This window comes from Phascolarctos cinereus, unplaced genomic scaffold (assembly GCF_003287225.1).
Source record: "Phascolarctos cinereus isolate Bilbo 61053 unplaced genomic scaffold, phaCin_HiC Scaffold_4;HRSCAF=312, whole genome shotgun sequence".
NCBI classification, from domain to species: Eukaryota; Metazoa; Chordata; class Mammalia; order Diprotodontia; family Phascolarctidae; genus Phascolarctos; species Phascolarctos cinereus.
This window is the reverse complement of record NW_027555847.1, coordinates 20478540-20496902: the sequence shown is the minus strand read 5'-3', so window position 1 is coordinate 20496902 and position 18363 is coordinate 20478540. Positions and strand designations below refer to the sequence as shown.

At 39.8% G+C, this 18363-nt stretch overlaps 1 protein-coding gene across 2 annotated transcripts in view; it reads left to right on the top strand.

Moving 5' to 3' along the window:
* LOC110196025 (protein C-mannosyl-transferase DPY19L1-like) overlaps nt 1–18363 on the top strand; it is a 153114-nt gene that overhangs the window by 40113 nt on the left and 94638 nt on the right. For both annotated transcript variants that reach the window (XM_020969095.2, XM_020969096.2), the window contains exons 5-6: nt 748–868; nt 8311–8404. In XM_020969095.2, coding sequence (XP_020824754.1) covers nt 748–868; nt 8311–8404 — 215 coding nt within the window. The remainder of the gene's footprint in view (nt 1–747; nt 869–8310; nt 8405–18363) is intronic.

The following is an 18363-nucleotide window of genomic DNA, read 5'->3' as shown; positions in this document are numbered from 1 at the left end:
TATTCTTTTATATTTTCAAATGTCTTTGATTCTCATCAGTTTGGCTTTTTCCTCTACCTACACATATTTCGACTCCTTTGTGTGTATAAGTTGCTGTTAATGAAAATTTCATCACCTGGTGGTGAACCTTTTGGAGATGAATTTCTTTGTACTTGAGCTATATTAGATCTCACAAGATTAACACTGAGTTGCTGGGCCAATCATTGAAACCTTTTTAGCCCCTAAGACCAGCCAGAGCTTGTCTGCTATCAGGACAGCAAGGACCCAGAGTCGTATCCGTGCCGTGATGAGGCATCAGAGTAGGCCCATTAGTATTAGGATGATGTCATTTATCCTGTTTTGTGAAGGATGCAGATCATCTCTTGAAAATAGTAATTATGATTATTGCTCTGGCTTTGTAAGGTGCTTAATGGTTTATAAAGTGTTTTCTTTTTCAACAATCCTATGAGGTAGGTAGTACAATTACTATAATCTCCATTTAACTGAAGAGGAAATTGAGGCTTGGAGAGACTTGCCTGTAGTCACATATTAATAACAAGTAGAGCCAAGGTTGCAACCAAGGCCATCTGATTCTAAGTCTAATGTTCTTTTCCCTCTGCCATGAAATTTTGAGTGACATTTTCCTCCCATATCTAAGGACAACATTTAGAATGCTTGAAACATCATAAAATAACTGCTTTGAGAAGGGGATATTTATAAGGTAGAATATCCTGGTCTTGGGTATCTCCACTCTTTTTTTCCCCATAGGTAATCATAGCCTTCTGGTACCGTGTGTACATTGGAACAATGGACCTCACTGGCATTCGAACAAAAGTGTGCTGGAATGTTTCCAGAGGACAAGGGCTTAATCCAGTCGAAAGCTGTGAAGGCAAGTTTAAGATAGTATTTTGTTCTCGTGAATATTGTTACTATTTATGAGCTTGGGTTATAAATTAGTGTGACTGATTTATTAGATCAAAGAGGTCAGAATTTCTGTTTCTACATCAGAAAATCTAAGCATTAGAGGGAACCTCAGAGGTTATCACATTTAAACTATACGTGTCCAAGAATCCCCTCCAAAACATTCAACCTTTCCTTAGAGGCCTCCAGGGAGACAGAACCCCCTTTCTGCCAAGGCAGTCCATTCTACATTTAGAGAACTCTAATTATTAGGAGTTCTCTAAAGGCGTAACCAGAATCATGCCTAAATCTTCCGGTGCACCTTCCACGAGGGCCAACCGAAACAGGCCTAGCCCCCTTTTGCATATGAATTTTTCAGATACTTAAAAATGGCTCTTGTATCCCTCCTTAGTCTTTTCTTCTTCAGAATAAAGAGCTCCAGTTACTCCAGCTGATCTTCACCAGGCATGAACTCTTGAGTCTTTTGATCTTTCTGGTCACTCTCTTCTGGCCCTTCTCATAACAGAACACAATATTCTTTGTGTGTTCTAACCATTATGTAATTCAGTGGAATTATTACCTCCCTTGTTCTGGACACTGTGTCTGTCTTAATGCAGCTTAAGATAGTAGTAACTTTTTTGGATGCTCTGTTGACTCAAATTAGTTTCCAGGCCACTTTTTCCCCCCAAAAAACTACTGGGTAGCTATCCTGTATTTGTGAAGTTGCATTTTTGAAGCCAAGAATAGAATTTTAAAATTATCCTTATTAAATTCATTTTATTCAATTTAGTTCCTTAGTCTAGCCTCTTGAAAGAGACCCTGATTCTGTCATCTAACTTAATAGCTGTCCACCTCAGCCTCATATTGTTTGCAAAGTTGACAAACATGCCTTGACTAGTATCACCTGAATCATTGATAATATTATTGAACAGCAACAGGTCAAAGACGTATCCCTGGTCCATTCTACCCTATAAGAAACCATCTTCCAGTTGGACAGCAACTCATTAATGAATATTATTTGGCTCTGGTCATTCATCCAGTCTCCAGGTGACTTAATTATGTTATCATCTACTCCACATCACTCCATCTCCTCTGCAACAAGAACATGGACGTCTTTGTCATAATTTGCTTGTTCTTTCAGAAAAGGAAATGGTAGTGTGTCATGACCTATTCTTGATGAAGCTATTCTGGATTTTAGTAATCACTGCTTTCTTTTTGAAATATTTAAAAAAACCAGCATTGTAATGGTGTGTCCTAGGGGCAGCAAGGTGTTGCAGTGCATAGAGCACTGAGGCTGAAGTCAGGAAGATTCATCTTCGTGATATCAGATCTGGCCTCAGACACTTTATTAGCTGTGTTACTCGGGGCAGATCACTTGACTCTGTTCGCCTCAGTTTCTTGATCTGTAAAATGAGCTAGAGAAGGAAATGGCAAACTGTTCCAGTATCTTTGCCAAGAAAACCCCAAAATGGAGTCAGGAAGAATTGGGCATAACTGAATGGACTCAGCAACAAGAATTGTGTAAGTTATCAAAGTCAGTCTCATTGGCCTGTAGTTTGTGGATTCTATGTGTCCTCTTTTTTTTTTTTAATTGGAATAGCATTTCCCCTTTTCCAATTCTGCTGTACTTTCCTTCGTGTTAGGAACTTGCAACAATCACCAGCAGTGATCTAGTTATCACATTTTCCAGTTATTTCTGTCACTTAGGATGTAATTAGTCCAAGTTATTGTCTTGAGCTCATCGAGTATGAATCTTGATGCTGTGTTACTATTCCTTTACTTTTTTTTAAAAATTTCCATTACCTTCTAGCAGTTTTCTTTCCATCTTTGTCCAAAGATTAGGCTCCTTAGAGAGGAGAGCATAAAATGAGAATTGAGCTGTTCAGGTTGTTGTCATACATCCTCCTCCTCCTCCTCCTTGTTCTCCTCATCATAATCCCATCTGCTCTGAGCCCCTGTGGTGGCTTTTTGCCTTCCTCTTGCCCCTAAGATTTATAGAAGCTATTTTTATTTTGAGCTTCCATCACCAGCTTCGTGTCATTCTGGGCTTTACCACCTTTGGACATTATTCCTGTAGGACTATGCCGCTGTATTGTATTCATTCTCAATTACCCTTCCATCTTTTACACATATCTTTTATTTATTTTTCAAAAAAATCACATTTTTATTTATTTTGTTAAATTTTTAAATATTTCCCAATTTTAAATTAAAAAATTAATTTTCATTTTTTAGTTTTGAATTCTAAATTCTCTCCCTCCCTCCCCCTCTGCCCATTAAGAAGCAATATATTAATTATAAATGTGAAGTTATGCAAAACATATTTATTTCCATAATAGCCATGTTGCAAAAAAAATACACAAAACAAGAAAGATAAATTTGAAGTTCTGCCTCAATCTGCTCTCAGAGTTTATCAGTTTTATCTCTGGAGGTGGATAGCATCTTTCATCTGGCTCCTTTGGAATTGTCTTAGATCATTGTTTTGATCAGAGCAGCTAAGTCTTTCACAGTTGATCATCATGTAATATTGCTCTTACTGTGTATGATATTCTCCTTGTTCTGCTTATTTCACTTTGTATCAGTTCATATAAACCTTCCCAGGTTTTTCTGACACCATCCTGCTTGTCATTTCTTATAACGCAGTAGTATTCCATCACAGTCATATACCACAGCTTGATCAGCCATTCCCCAGTTGACAGGCATCCCCTCGGTTTCCAATTCTTTGCTACCATAAAAAGAGCTGGTATAAATATTTTTGTACAGATAGATATTTTTATTTTTTCTTTAATATCTTTGGGTGACAGACCTAGCAGCAGTATTGCTGAATCAAAGTATGTGCACAGTATTTTAGCCCTTTAGAGTAGACATCATTCCAACTTGTTTTCCAGAATGTTTGGACCACTTCCCAACACCACCAGCAGTGCATTAGTGTCCCTCTTTTTCCACATCCCTTCTAGCATTTGTCATCTTCCATTTCTGTCACATTAGCTAATCTTCTGGATGTGAGGTGGTACCTCAGAGCTGTTTTAATTTGCATTTCTCTAATTATTAGTGATTTAGAGCAATTTTTATATGACTGTAGAGAGCTTTGATTTTTTTTCTTATGAAAATTGCCTTTTCATATGCTTTGACTATTTATCAGTTGAGAAATGGCTCTTTTATAAATTTGACTTAGGTCCCTGTATATCTGAGAAATGAGTCCTTTTATCAGAGAAACTTGCTGTGAAATTTTTTTCCTTAGTTTCCTGTTTTCCTTCTAATTTTGGCTGCGTTGATTTTATTTTGTACATGTCTTTTAAACAAAAACAATCTCCTTTCCTAAGAATGGGCTCACGCCCGACCAAACTTGACTGGACTCACCCCTGTAGTTCGGTAGTTGCTGACCCCTAAATGCTCATTGTCTCTACTCCGACAACTTAGATAGTCATGAACAGTTGCCCTGCTTTATTACTACACTCTTCTTATGGTGTTGCAATGACACATTTCCCTAGATTGTTCAGGAGACTCTTTTACTACTCATTCTACTGACCTTTTTTTCCGACGTTTTCCTTGCCTTCTTTGCAAATGCTGGCCCTGGTGAGCACCCCCATATACTTCGGTAACACTTTCTTTCCCCAGTTTTGGAAGTTATTGATCAGCAAGCATTTATTAAGCACCTCCTGTTTGCTGAGCACTTTGCTTAGCCCTGGGGTTAAAAAGACAAAGCAAATTAGTATTTCTGTCAAGGAACTTACATTGTCTGTGGAGAAACACGCGCATGCACACACACACACACACACACACACACACACACACACACACACACACAAAAGTAAAACTCTTTTACAAGGCAGATGCAAAGTTATTTCAAGGTGGGAGGGTGATGGCATCAGTAAGATCAGGAAGGCCTCACATAAGAAATGGCCTTTGAATTGAGCTTTGAGGGAAACAAGAAAGAGAAGCTATGGAAAAGCTCAGCGATAGCAAAGGAAATGTTCTGTATGAGGAACGAGCAGTAGGCCAGTGTGGCTGCAGTGTTGATTTGCGGAAGGGCGGAATGTGCAGTGCTTCCTGGAAAGGTCGCTGAGATCAGATTGTGAAGTGCTTTGCCGGAGAGGTTTGTCTGCAGTCCCTGAGGCCTGTGGAAGCCACCAGAGCTTGTTGGCCACAAGAGTGGCTTGGCTGGGCCTGTGTTTCCGGAATGTCACTTTGGTGGCCAGGCGGCAGGTGAACAGGATGGGGAAAGGCTGAGGAGGGAGCAGCTGGAAAGCTTGAACTGCGCTGTGTGAGTGTGAAGAAGGGGCATACACTAGAGATGTCCTTGTGAGAAGCTCGGCAAAACCTGGCAGCTGGCCAGTTATGAGGATGCAGGGTCGATGAGGAGTCAGGAAGGGTCTTAGTCTTACAAACCAGGTGAGGAGCAGCGTGACGTGCTCGTGGCAGAAATAGGGACGTTCTCTTCCCTCTTCTGGAACTCTTCTTCATCTAACTCCTTTACTGGCTCCTCCTTAGGTTAGTGCTCCCCGAGACTCTCTCTTTGGTCCTCTTCTATTCTCTACTTTCTTTACACCAGGGCCTCTTTGCCTGGGTTCTGTAGGTTCCTCGTTAGGTTCAGGGTTAGAGCTTTTGGAAGCTCCATGAACTTGGATGAAAACACACACACACACACACACACACACACACACACACACACACACACACACAGAACCACAGCACCTTTTCTCCAATAAGATGTTTCCTTTGTAGCCTATGTAGTTTAGACATTTAGACATATTCTGAGGAGGGATCCATAGACTTCACCAGATTGCCAAAGGGACATAGAGAGTCCCTACCCTAAAGGTGGCTTTAGTGTGTGAAAAAGCACTGTAGATCATCACGAGACTCGGACCTTGGTTTTGACTAAAGCACTTACTAACTGAATGAGCTTTGGCAAATATTGTCAAATAGCAGTGCCTCAGTTTTTAAAAAATATGTAAAATGGGGAAAACAATAGCTGTGTGGCCTACTTGACAGGATTGTTGTGAGTTCCAAATGGTCATGTTTATGTAAAGCACTCCGTGAAATGTAAAGCATTACACAGATGTCATATAGGGACTTGTCCAGGGTCACGTAGCCGCAGTGTGTCATTGGTAGGATGGAAGCAGCCTAGGACTTCCCGACTCTGGGGCCAGCTCTCTCTGCTGGATGTTTCCTTGATCTCTTTCTGGTTTACACTCTTAGGGCAGGCCTGCATTAGGACCTGCCTCAATACTGTAATCATCTCTTCTTTGTGCCTCCGCTCTGTTTCCTCTTGGATCTGTGTTTCAACATTGCTGCAAGATTAAATTTTAAAGTTAATTTAAATTGCTGTCTTTTGGGGGCAGCTAGGTGGTACGTTGGATAGAGCACCAGCCCTGAAGTCAGGAGGACCTGAGTTCAAATCCAGCCTCAGACACTTGACACTTCCTAGCTGTGTGACCCTGGGCAAGTCACTTAACCCCATTTCCTAACCCCCCTCCCAAAAAAAAATTGCTGTCTTTTGTTTTTATATCAGTTACATTTTCCAGTATTATTCTCCTCTCCTAGAGGAAAATTGTCCAAAACAATTCATTATCTTTCCCCATGAGCCTTTCTTTGTTCCAGATGTTCTCTTTTCTCTTGAAGGCACCACCACCATCTGTCATTCCAGTGTTCCAGGATTAGAATCTCAGCATCATCCTTGAAGCTTCACTTTCCCTTCTCCTACAGTTTTGGAGCCGGGACCAAAAGTACAAGGAATGAAGCCACCCCTCCCTCCAAGGAGCTTATGCTCCACAGTCAGTTGTAGTTCTTGCCATTTCTGTCTTCCCTGTGTCTCTCTCATCCGACCCTTCTCCACTTCACCCAGCTCCCACCTCTCTTGTTAGCAGCATTTTCCTGTTTGGCCTCCCTGCTTCAGGCCTCTCACCACTGCATTCCTTTTTGTACATCAGCCAAAGTCATCTTCCTTCAGGCAACTCCCTTATTCAATTCCAGTAGCTTCCTGGGGTAAGATATGACCACCTCTGTTTAACTTTTAAAGCCCTACCCAACATGACCACAGCCTGACCCTTCTAGCTTTATTAGACCTTACTAACCTTTCCACGTTCTGCAGTCTGGTCTTTTTTTCCTCTGTTCCTCACTCATGACATGCCATCTCCTGTCTTGGTGCCTGTGTACTCCTCCCTTGTCTTGGTGGCCCCTTTTTCTTTAAAACAAGGCTCAAATGTCAATTTCTGCATGCATTCTTTCCTGATTTCTCACCCCATTTCCCCCAAACTGCTGGAGCCATCCCTCCCATAGTACCTTGTATTTAAATGCTTTGTGTGTGTTTGTATATACATTTATATTTATTAACTTTATATTTTTGCTGTATGTATTTTTTAATTGGTTTTTTTTTTTTTAGTTTTCAACATTCACTTCCATAAGCTTTTGAGTTTTAGATTTTCTCCCTCTCCCTCACTGCCTCCCTCCCCAAGACAGTGTGGAATCTGATATAAGCGCTACATATACATTCCTGTTAAGCATATTTTTACATTAGTCATGTTGTAAAGAAGAATTAGAACCAATAGGAGGAACCACAAAAAAGAAGAAACAAAACAAAACAGAAGGAAAAAAAGAGCAAATGGTCTGATCTGCATTCAGACTCCATAGTTCTTCCTCTGGTTGTGGATAGCATTTTTCATCATGAGGCCTTTGGAGATGTCTTAGATCCTTGCATTACTGAGAAGAGCTAAGTCTGTCAAAATTAGTCATCACACAACGTGGCTGTTGCTGTGTACAATGTTCTCCTGGTTCTGCTTCACTCAGCATCAGTCCATACAAATCTTTCCAGGTTTTTCTGAAGTCTGCTTCCTCATTATTTCTCATAGAACAATTGTATTCCATTACATTCATATACCACAGCTTGTTCAGCCATTCCCCAATTGATGGGCATCCCTTCAATTCCCAATTCTTTGACACCACAAAAAGACCTGCTATAAATAATTTTGTACATGTGGGTCCTTTTCCCATTTGTATGATCTCTTTGGGATACAGCCTTAGAAGTGCTATTGCCGGTCAAAGGGTATGCACATTTTTATAGCCCTTTGGACATAGTTCCAAATTGCTCTCCAGAATAGTTGGATCAGTTCACAACTCCACTAACAGTGCATCAGTGTTCCAGTTGTCCTACATCTTCTCCAACATTTACCATTTTCCTGTTTTGCCATGTTAGCCAATCTGATGGGTGGGATATGGTACCTCAGAGTTGTTTTGATTTGCATGTTATATATATTTTCATGCATACTTTTGTTCTAAATGGAATGTAAGCTCCTTGGGAGGAGGGATAGTTTCATTCTTCATTCTTTAATCCTCAGCACAGTACCTGGCATATCATAGACACTTAATAAATAATTTTAATTGGTTGATTTTGCGGGTGTTTATTAACTACTCAGTACTGTGTTGTTGTTTTTAAAGGACTGGGAGACCCTGCTTGCTTTTATGTTACTGTGATTTTTGTTTTAAATGGACTAATGATGACATTATTCTTCATATATGGCACATACCTAAGGTAAGACTGTTTAAAAGTTGTTTCCAATGGACTTGGTTTATTTATTGATTAAATATTAAAAATAAGTTAATTTATAGTAGTTCATATATTTATTGAAATCTATGTGAGGAGAGCCTCAACGCTAGAAAGCTGGCCCACCAGATGGTGGTTTTATTTGGGCCACAGCAACTCCTGAAATAACCTAATGAGATGAGAAGCGTCATGATTTAATCCCTGATTAGATTGCTGGTGATGTGAAGCTTTTAAAGTAAGTTTAAGGGGATAATAGTAATGATGTACATATAGAAGCTTGGAGATGCCTTTGAATGACAAATCTCATAGTTTTGTTTAAGAATCCTTAACAGAGTGTTCGGTTTCAGTGTTGGCATGTCTTGATTTGTAAACACTAGAACACATTTTATTGGAAGCAACCCCAGAGATTTTAATTTAGGTTTTCTCAAATAGAAAGTTAATGGTAAAGTTAATAATATCAAACAGGTATGAATTTTATTTTTGCCTCTTAATAAAGTATTTCCTGATTTAAAAAAAAAGTTAAAAACAACTTTCTCCAGCCCTCATATTAATTTGAAAGATAAAGTTTATTAACCTGTAACTGTAACACCTTTTACATTTACAAATTCTAGAATTAGTCATTCAAAAAATATCATATTTCTTCAAGGTGCCTATGGACAGAGTGGTGATCATATGGGCCTTTCCCTTAAAGAGATTAAAATCTCTTAAAGTAGGTGGGAGTGGTCAAGCTCTATTGAAGACAGATGTGACAAAATCACAAAAGTGTGTCGAGGAAAATGTGTGTCAGAGATTGTGGAATGTGTTAGACGTGAGGAACGGCTGAGGTTGTTGGAACTTCTGTTTCAGAAGGGGGCTGGTTTCTCGTTTGGTGCCCAGTAGGAATGTGTTTTTAAGTATCCATTTTATTTATAAATGTAAGTCACCCTGTTGTAGAATATTAACAGTTTTCTTTTTGTAGTTTAGCTTCTTTTCTTAAAAAACAGAAACACATGTTTTGTACCTGAAGTATTTTTTGTCATTTCTGGACATGCTAACCTCATGATCCCTTTCAGGATGAATCTTCTCTTCTAAGAAAGGAAGCCAGTTAATCTCAGATAACCATGATGACTTCTGACAGTGTGTCCGCAGCCCTTGGCCCTTGCAATACTTCGTTTCCCTTTGCCCAGAAGAGCGACATGGGCGTCAGTATCTGTCTCCCGGCACTTAGCAGTCTTGCCCATTAAAGGCTTTGTACTCATGGTTCTGCTTGTTGTTTTCATTGTGATTATTTTAATCTACATTCGGGAGTATAAGACCTATGCTTCTTCAAATTTCTTAAAGGACTCTTTTTTGTTGCACGCTGATATTGCATTATATTTAATGCCACAGTTTGTTTTTTTTTTAAAGCACTTCCCCAATTGATGGACACCTATTTTGGTTCTGTTAATTGCTGCCACAGAGTATACACCTGTGAGTGTTTTAGTATGTATTGGACTTTTGTTTCTGTCATTGACTTCCTTGGGGTATATGCCCAGTAGTTGAATTGCTGGGTCAAAAGGTATGGGGCACTTTAGTAATTTTTATTGCCTAAGTCCAAATTGACATCCAGAACAGTTGGTCGACTTCACAGTTCTGTGGACAAGTACTGTATATGTCTTCCCACAGTCCTTTCAACAAAGATGTTATTCCTGTATTTTTTCACTTTTGCGAATCTGATGGTTATAAAGTTAACCCAAAGTAGTTTTAATTTGCATTTGTATACTTTTCCATAAATGGAATTTGCCCTGTTCATATTTTCTCTATAAAAACCAAAATCATTGAAAAACTGTCTGTTCAGGGTATATGAGCCACTTATCATACTCCAATAGCATTCCATTGCAGTTATCTTTCCTTCAAATTTCCAAAAAGTTTACTGATTGGGAATGTTCCGTGTTTTCATGTTATCATAAAATGAGCATAGAAAGGCAGCTAGTAGAAATGATCATGGCTATGTGGCAATATTTTCAGTCATTCTCTCTGTTCTTTCTTTTTTACTTTGGTTTGTCTCCTGTCATTTCTTGTTGGAGCCAATAGAGAATTCTTTTTAAAAAAATAGATTTTATTGATATATTTTGGTTTATATCACTTAGATTTCCCCTGTATATCTTTACTTCCTCACTCCCACCTCTCAGCCATCCCCCATAACAAAGACTTTATTTTAAGAGATCAACAAAACTGACCATTACATTGAAAAAAAATTGATGTTATATACAATATTCCACACCTGTGGACCCTCTGCCTCTGGAAAGTATTGAGGGAATTTGTCTTCTGTTTCTCCTTTTGGGACCACACTTTTGACAGAGGGTTCATTGCAGGAAGAGTAATAATTCAGTCACCCTTAAATTTCCTCGTTTACCTCCCTTGATGAATTGCTGCCTGCCTAAAGAGTCACTCCCCTCCTTAACCCCTACTTCCCTGTTTGCTCATCCTTATCCCTCCCCTATCCCACTTGAGCTTTACCGCTTCTTCCATTGTGCTCTCTAGAATTTCCATTCCATATTTAATACATTTCCTTTCATTTTAGCTTTCTACTTAATGTGCTGCTTATTCCTTCTGACCCTCATAGAGATTTGGCTTCCTCTAAATGGACTGAATCCATCACCTCCATCTTTAGGCTTGGCTATTCTTCTCATATATCTCCTGACATGCAGATGTTGGAGGGGGAAATTAGAACACTTGTTGACCCGTACTGCTACTTCCAGACTCTCCTTCTCCTTTCATTACTTAGCATTACTCTCTTCCTTTGAGGTTCATTTTATCCAAATTATACCCAGTCTAGATCCTACTGGCTCTTAGTAAAAGGGTGTTTCACGAAGTATTCAGTGTTTCACTGAGTCTTACTTTGTATCCCAAATCCTGTCCTTACACTAGGGGACTTCAGTATTCATGTTGATATGCTTTCAAACTCTATAAACTCCCAATTCTTTAATATCTTCTATTTTGATGACCTACTTCTTTGCTTGTCCTCAGTAGCACATAGGAATGGTCATGCCCTTTGTCTCCCATTACCCACAAGTGTTCCACTCCCACAAAAACTCTGAAGTTCCTTTATCAGACCATAACCTCACGTCATTCCTTCTCTCCTTTTGCCTTATTTCTCCTAAACCTGTTCTTCAGTCTTACAAGGACCTCCAGACCTACCAATACTTAATATTTTCCCAGGACAACTTCATTTTTCACCTTTCCGAATCTTGATCCTAAAAGTAATTAGTTCAGTTCTGCACAGCATTCTATTCTTGAATCCATTTCTCCTCTTGTCTTATTGTTGCCCATGTTTGAAGAAACCTGAACCTTGCATTATTTCTGTCTTGCTTCTCTTCTCCTCTTACTCACGCACTGGCCAATAGATTTGTAAGAAATTGTGCAATCAAGTCAACTGGATCTACCATACATTCACATGATCTCATCTGGGCCCTCAGTGCAGCAAGAAAATCTTTTGTCCTTCTCCTCAATTCATTCTTTATCCCATTCCCCCAGAGGATGTTCCGGATCTTCCCCTTTTTGCCCTCAAGTCTTTCACAGAAATGCCTTCTCCTGCCTTCTGTCACCTAGATAACAACTCCTCAGTCTTCATTGCTTGTTCATCATCCCTATTACGAACTCCTAACTGGGGGCATGCCCTTCTCTTTTTTGTATATGTGTTTACTAACTCGGGGCCCTTGTCGGCTCCAGTAGGTTTACTTATCATCCCTATGCAGATGACTCCCTAATGTAGATGCCAGCCTCAGTGTCTCACCAAAGTGCTAGTTACGCCTGCTCAAGAAGCTTCGATGGCTTCCACTTGCTTCTAAGATAAAATATAAACTCTTCTGTTTGGCATATAAAACTCATCACAGTCTGGTTTCAGGCAGTGTTGTCAGGCTGATTATACATTAATTCATCTCATCAGTCAGTTAATGAGCAGTCATTTATTAAGCATTAATCACATGCCAGGCACTGTGCTAGGTGCTATGGCTATAATAGCTAACATTTACATAGCACTTACTATGTGCCAGGCACTGTGCTAAGTGCTTCACGAACGTCATCTCGTTTGATCATCACAGCAGCCCTGTAAAGGACGTGTTATTATCACCATCTTACAAAGGAGAAAACTGAGAAAGACAGGTGAAGTGACTTATGCAGGGTCACACAGCTACTAAATGTCTGAGGCCAGATTTGAACTCGGGGCTTCCTGACTCCAGGCCCAGTGCTATATCCACTGCATTGTCTGGCTACCAAAAAAGTAGTTTATATTCTATTAGGAGAGATAACATGTACGTATATAAGTATGTATAAGATATATGTAAAATAGGAATTGTAGAGGTCTGTCATATCTAACTTTTCTAAAATTCCGTTCCCCTCTGTAACTTCTTTCCTATTTATTTTATGCTTAGGTTTATCTAGCTCTGAGAGGGGAAAGTTGGGATCCACTGCTAGTGTAGTTTTACTGTCTGCTTCTTCCTGTGCCTTATTTAACATCTTGGAAAATTTGGATGCTATACCATTTGTATCTATGTTTAGTAGTGATGGATATATGTTATTTCTTTTAATTAGATCTGGCTTTGCTTTTGCTTTGTCTGAGATCATGATGACTACCTCTGCTTTTTTTTTTCCTTCCTTCAACTGAAGCATATTAGATTCAGGTCCAGCCCCTTTTTTCTGTGCTTCCAGTGTATTGCTTGTAAGCAACATGTTGTCGGATTCTGGTTTATAATCCGTTCTGCTATACACTTCCCATTTATGGGTGAGTTCATCCCATTCACATTCACAGTTAGGATTACTCTGTGTTTCCCTCCATTTTATTTTCCCCCTGTTTATCTCTCTCCCTCTCTCCCTCCTTTCCTCCCTTCTTACTCTTTTATCCTGTCCCTCCTTACCAGTGTTTTGCTTCTGACTACCACCTTTTCCAGTCTGCCCTCCTTTCTCTCAGTCTTCCTTCTATTTTCCCCCTCCTCTCCTACTTCCTTATAGGGTGAGACAGATTTCCATACCCAACTGAGTGTTCGTGTTATTCCCTCTTTGAGCCAATTCTGATGAGAGTAAGGTTCAAGTGATGCCTATCCCTTATCTTTCTCTCCACTGTAATAAGTCTTTCATGCCTCTTAATGTGAGATAATTTACCCCATTCTACCTCTCCTTTCCCTCTTCTAGTGTAGTCCTTTTTCCCACCCCTTAATTTTGCTTTTTTTGATATTATCCCATCAAAGTCAATTTACACCCTCACCCTCTGTTTATATATTTTTTTTCTTTAGTTTTTAAGAGTTAAAAGTCATCTTCCTGTGTAGGGATGTAAATAGTTTAATCTTATTGACTCCTTTGTGCTTTCTCTTTCATGTTTACTTTTTTATGCTTTTTTTTTTTAGTCGTGTATTTGAAAATCAACATTTCTGTTTAGCTTTGGTCTTTGGGTCAGGAGTGCTTGAAAGTGTTTTATTTTGTTGAATGTCCATTTTTTCCCCTGAAGAATGGTTATACTCAGTTTTGCTGGGTAGGTGATTTTTGGTTGTAATCCTACCTCTTTTGCCTTCCAGAATATCATATTCCAGGCTCCCTAATCCTTTAAATGTAGAAGCTGTGAAATCCTGTGTAACCCTGACTTTGGTTTCATGATACCTGAATTATTTCTTTCTGGCTGCTTGCAATATTTTTTTCTTGACCTGGAACCTTTGGAATTTGGCTGTAGCCAAAGAATATTATAATATTCTTGGGAGTTTTCATTTTGAGATCCCTTTCAGGAGGTTCTTGGTGGATTCTTTCAATTTCTATTTTATCCTCTGGTGTTCTAGGATATCAGGGCAGTTTTCCTTAGTTCTTTGTTGAAATATGTTGGCCAGGCTCTTTTTTTGATCATGGCTTTCAGGCAGTCCAGTAATTCTTAAATTCTCTGTCCTGGATCTGTTTTCCAATCTTGGTTTTTGTTTTTCTAATGAGATATTTCACACATTTTCTTCTGTTTTTTCATTTTTAAAATTATGTTTTTATTATTTCATAGTGTCTTTACAGAGTTATTAGTTTCTACTTTCCCAATTCTAATTTTTAAGAAATTGTTTTCTTCATTGAGCTTTTGTCTTTCCTTTTCCATTTGGCGAATTCTATTTTTAAGGAGTTGTTTTCTTCAGTGGATTTTTGTACATCTTTTTCCATTTTTTGTGCTTCCTTTACCAAGCTGTTGAGTGTTTTTTCATGATTCTCTTGCATATTACTCTCATTTCTTTTCCCAAGTTTTCTTCTGCTTCTTTCATTTGATTTTTAAAATCCTTTTTGAGCTCTTCCAGGAGTTCTTTTTGGCCTAAGACCAATTCACCTTTTTCTTTGAAGCTTCACATGTAGATGTTTTAACATTGTCATCTCCTTCCTAGTTTTATGTTTTGATCATCCCTGTCACCATAGTAACTTTCTGTGGTTAGGTTCCCCCCCCCACCCCATTTTCCAGCCTATTTCATGACTTTTGATTTTATGTTAAGGTCAGGCTCTGCTTCTGAACTGGAGGGGGCATTGTCCCCAGCTTCTTGCACAGGGCCTTATCACTGGCCTGCTGTGCCAAGGGCATAGGGCCTTGCTGCTGACTTGCACTGGGGCTAAAGGCATTTCCTCCAGCTGATCTTCTAAGTCATCTTGGGCTGGAAAATTGTTTTACCCCATCCTTTTGTTGGTTCTACCATTCCAGAATTCATTTTGAGGTGTTACTTTATAGTTGTTCACAGGTGAATTTGGGAGAGTTCAGGGGAGTTCCTGCCCTAACTCTGCCATTTTGGCTCCATCCCCCAAAATAGGAATTGTACACATTATGTCACTGATATATAGGGAGCCCTGGGCAAGGAAGCTCTGCCAGTGAAGGTGGGTATTTACTTGTAATTCCCAATCTAAGAGAATGGCCTGGAGCATTGAGAAGTTAACCAACTTGCTTAGGGTCACACAGCCATAGGTGATCGAGGTGGGATTGGCTTTGAGATCAGCCTAATCCGCTCTGCTATATTGCCTCTATATATGAAATAAACAGAAGGAAATTTGCCACGGAGTGAGGAGGGTGTACTAGCCCTGGGGAAAGGGTTCCTGTGAGAATCATATCTTGAGCTGAACTTTGAAGTTGACAGTGGGTTCTAAGGAGGGGTGCATTCTAGGCATGGGGGGGCACAGCTAGTGCAAAATCCCAGAAACGGGGTCTGCGGGAGTGTTGTGTGTCATGTAGGTAGTAGGAAAAAGGTCAATATGGCTAGACTGCAGAGAACACATGAAGGGAGGCTGGGCCAGGTGGTGAAGGCCTTTGAAAGATAAAGACGTTGCTGTTCGATCTTAGAGGCCACAAGAGTTCATTGAGCAGTGGAGGAATATGGATCAGTACTTTAAGAAAATGCCTTAGGAACTGTGTGAAGGATGGCTTGAAGAGGGGGAAAAACTTTTATTGTAGTTAATGAAGTTTGTCAGTCCATTTTTATTTCCCATGATTCAATTTAATGAATTATTCTCTATTCTGTTGCTTAAAATATTTACAGAAATCTCGCTGTGGTATGTGCATTATAATTTGTTTTTCAAATTTATGCTAACACACATATATGTGATATAAAACGTCAACAAAACAGTGACTCCTAGCAACTTAAGCTTTTTTTTTAGTGCAGGATGGCAGAAGGTACTCCTAGTTTCTCCTGTCTGGGTTATTTAGCATTTTCTCAGTCATCAAGTATTCATTAATCACCTCACTAGCACCAGGCACTACGGTGAGCACTGGCAGTACACAGAAAAGCACCAACAGAACAACATGGGAAGGTCAGAGCTGAGAGTATCTGTGAAGATCCGGGTGAGGAAAATGAAGCTCAGAAAGATCATGCCACCTGGCTGAGGACTCTGAGAACCCTTACTTGTGAGAAAAGGGGACTGGGCCGGGTGACTTCTGAGGTCTCTTTCAAATCACATGACTTCAACTTTTGGGTTCTTTCCATTGTACTCTGCTGCCATCCTTATTTTTGTTTTCATGCCATAAAGTTTCTACTCTCTTCTGTATCTGTTAACATAAAGCTATAGGAAACCATTTTCTACGTCATCTTATAGAAATCTTCGGTCTAATAATCAGGCCCATCCCTCCTAATTAGATTTTGCCATGTTATCAACATACCTTTAAAACGTACTGTTAACACCCCCCCCCCCAACAAATTACCATTAATCTCATATTAGGTTATTTTAGCTTAGCTGAATAAATATAAAGAGAAAAATAAGATATTTCTAGTGGACTTGTACTAGATTTCTAGCATATGAATAGAAAGAAAGTTAAAAGAAATCACAGAATCATTATACTTCAGAGTTGGAAGGGACTTGGGGGGCTTTAAGTTGAGAGGAGGCCTGGATGCAGAGCTAGAAATGACAAGATTTGGTGCCTGATTAGTTCTGTGAGATGAGTGAGACTAAGCTTGCAAACCTGGGGGACTGAAAGAGTAGTGTTGTCCTTGACTATGATTGGGGAGTTTGGAAGAAGGGTGATTTTGGAGAGCGAGATAGTAAGTTCTCTCATGGTCATGTTGAGTTTGACAGTCATGTGAGACAAGTGCTTTGAAATGTCAAGTGAACCATTTGTGATGTGTGCCTGGAACTTGGCGGGGGGTGGGGGGGGATGATGGTAGGACGCACGGGTTTGGGAGTCATGCGTAGAGTAGTAGTTGAATCCATGGGAGATCATGAAGTCGGTTGCTATGAGGTCAGAGATAAAAGAGAGGGATCAAGAACAAAATCATAGTACACCTTGAGTCGCCAGGCATGACGGATTAAGCTGCTTCAAAGGAGGTTGAGAAGTGGCCAGACTGGGAGGCAGAGCCAGGAATACCGTGAAAGCCCCGGGAGGCGAGAGGATCCGAGTGCAGCAGAAGTCGAGGAGCGTAAAGCTTGAGAAGAGGCCGTTTGATCTGGCGATGAGGAAGGTGTTATTAACTTGGGAGAGAGCGCTTTCAGTTGGTGAATGAAGTTGGAAGACGGACTGCAGTGACTCACGCGGGGGACTAGGAAGAATAGGTGGAGGCATTGAGAGTAAATGACTTTAAAAATTTGTCTGAGAAAAGGAGAGATATGGGACCGTTGCCCATTCCGCTGTTGGGTTGCTTTACGTCCAGCCTAAATCTCTTGTCTCTTCAACTTTTATTGCTGCTGTTCCTCTGGGCCCAGGAAGAACAAATCTGTGAGACATAACATATTTGAAAATAAAGTGTGTTCAGAAATGTCAGAAGTTAGAGAGAGTCTTGAAAAGTAGGGGGGCAGTTCTTAAAGTTGTCTGAATCACTTAATTAGTAGCATAAACATTGTAAACAGAGCCCATTTTCCTCTCATATCGAACTTGAATTTTCAAGTAGGTTTGGAGGGATAGAGTTAGAAAGCAAAGCTTCAGAAATTATTGGCAAAGGACAGGTAAATAATTATAGGGCATTATTCTATCCTCTGATCCTCCCTTGATGACTTCTTTCCCTGATTACCCCTCCAGTCAGTCTTATTTTTTTGTCACTTCCTCTACAACCTGATTGCCTTAGGACACTTGGAAAATGAAGGTTTATCTGTCTACCTTAATCTGTCCTTTGAAAACAGTCAAAATAATAAGTGTGATCATTGATATTTCTGTAACACACATCAAGGCTTACAAAACTCTTTCCTCTCAACAACCCTGATGTAGGTAATGAAGTATTAACGATTTGTAGATGAGGAATTTGAGGCACAGAATAGTTGGTGATGTGACAATAGTTGGTGATGTGACTTGTCATTGGTCAGACAACTAGTTAGTGTCAGAGCTAGGAATCAAACATAGTTCCAAGTTGAGCACTTTGTTCCCTACTCAGTTGTTTAGCGGTGCAGGTAGAACTTAATTCTACAGGCATGCTATCAGTGGATGTAGAATCACCTCTAAGGCATCCCACTGGGGTTCCCAGCATTTAGATGGGATTTGGGGTCTGGTCGTATTGTTTTAACAATGTTATTGT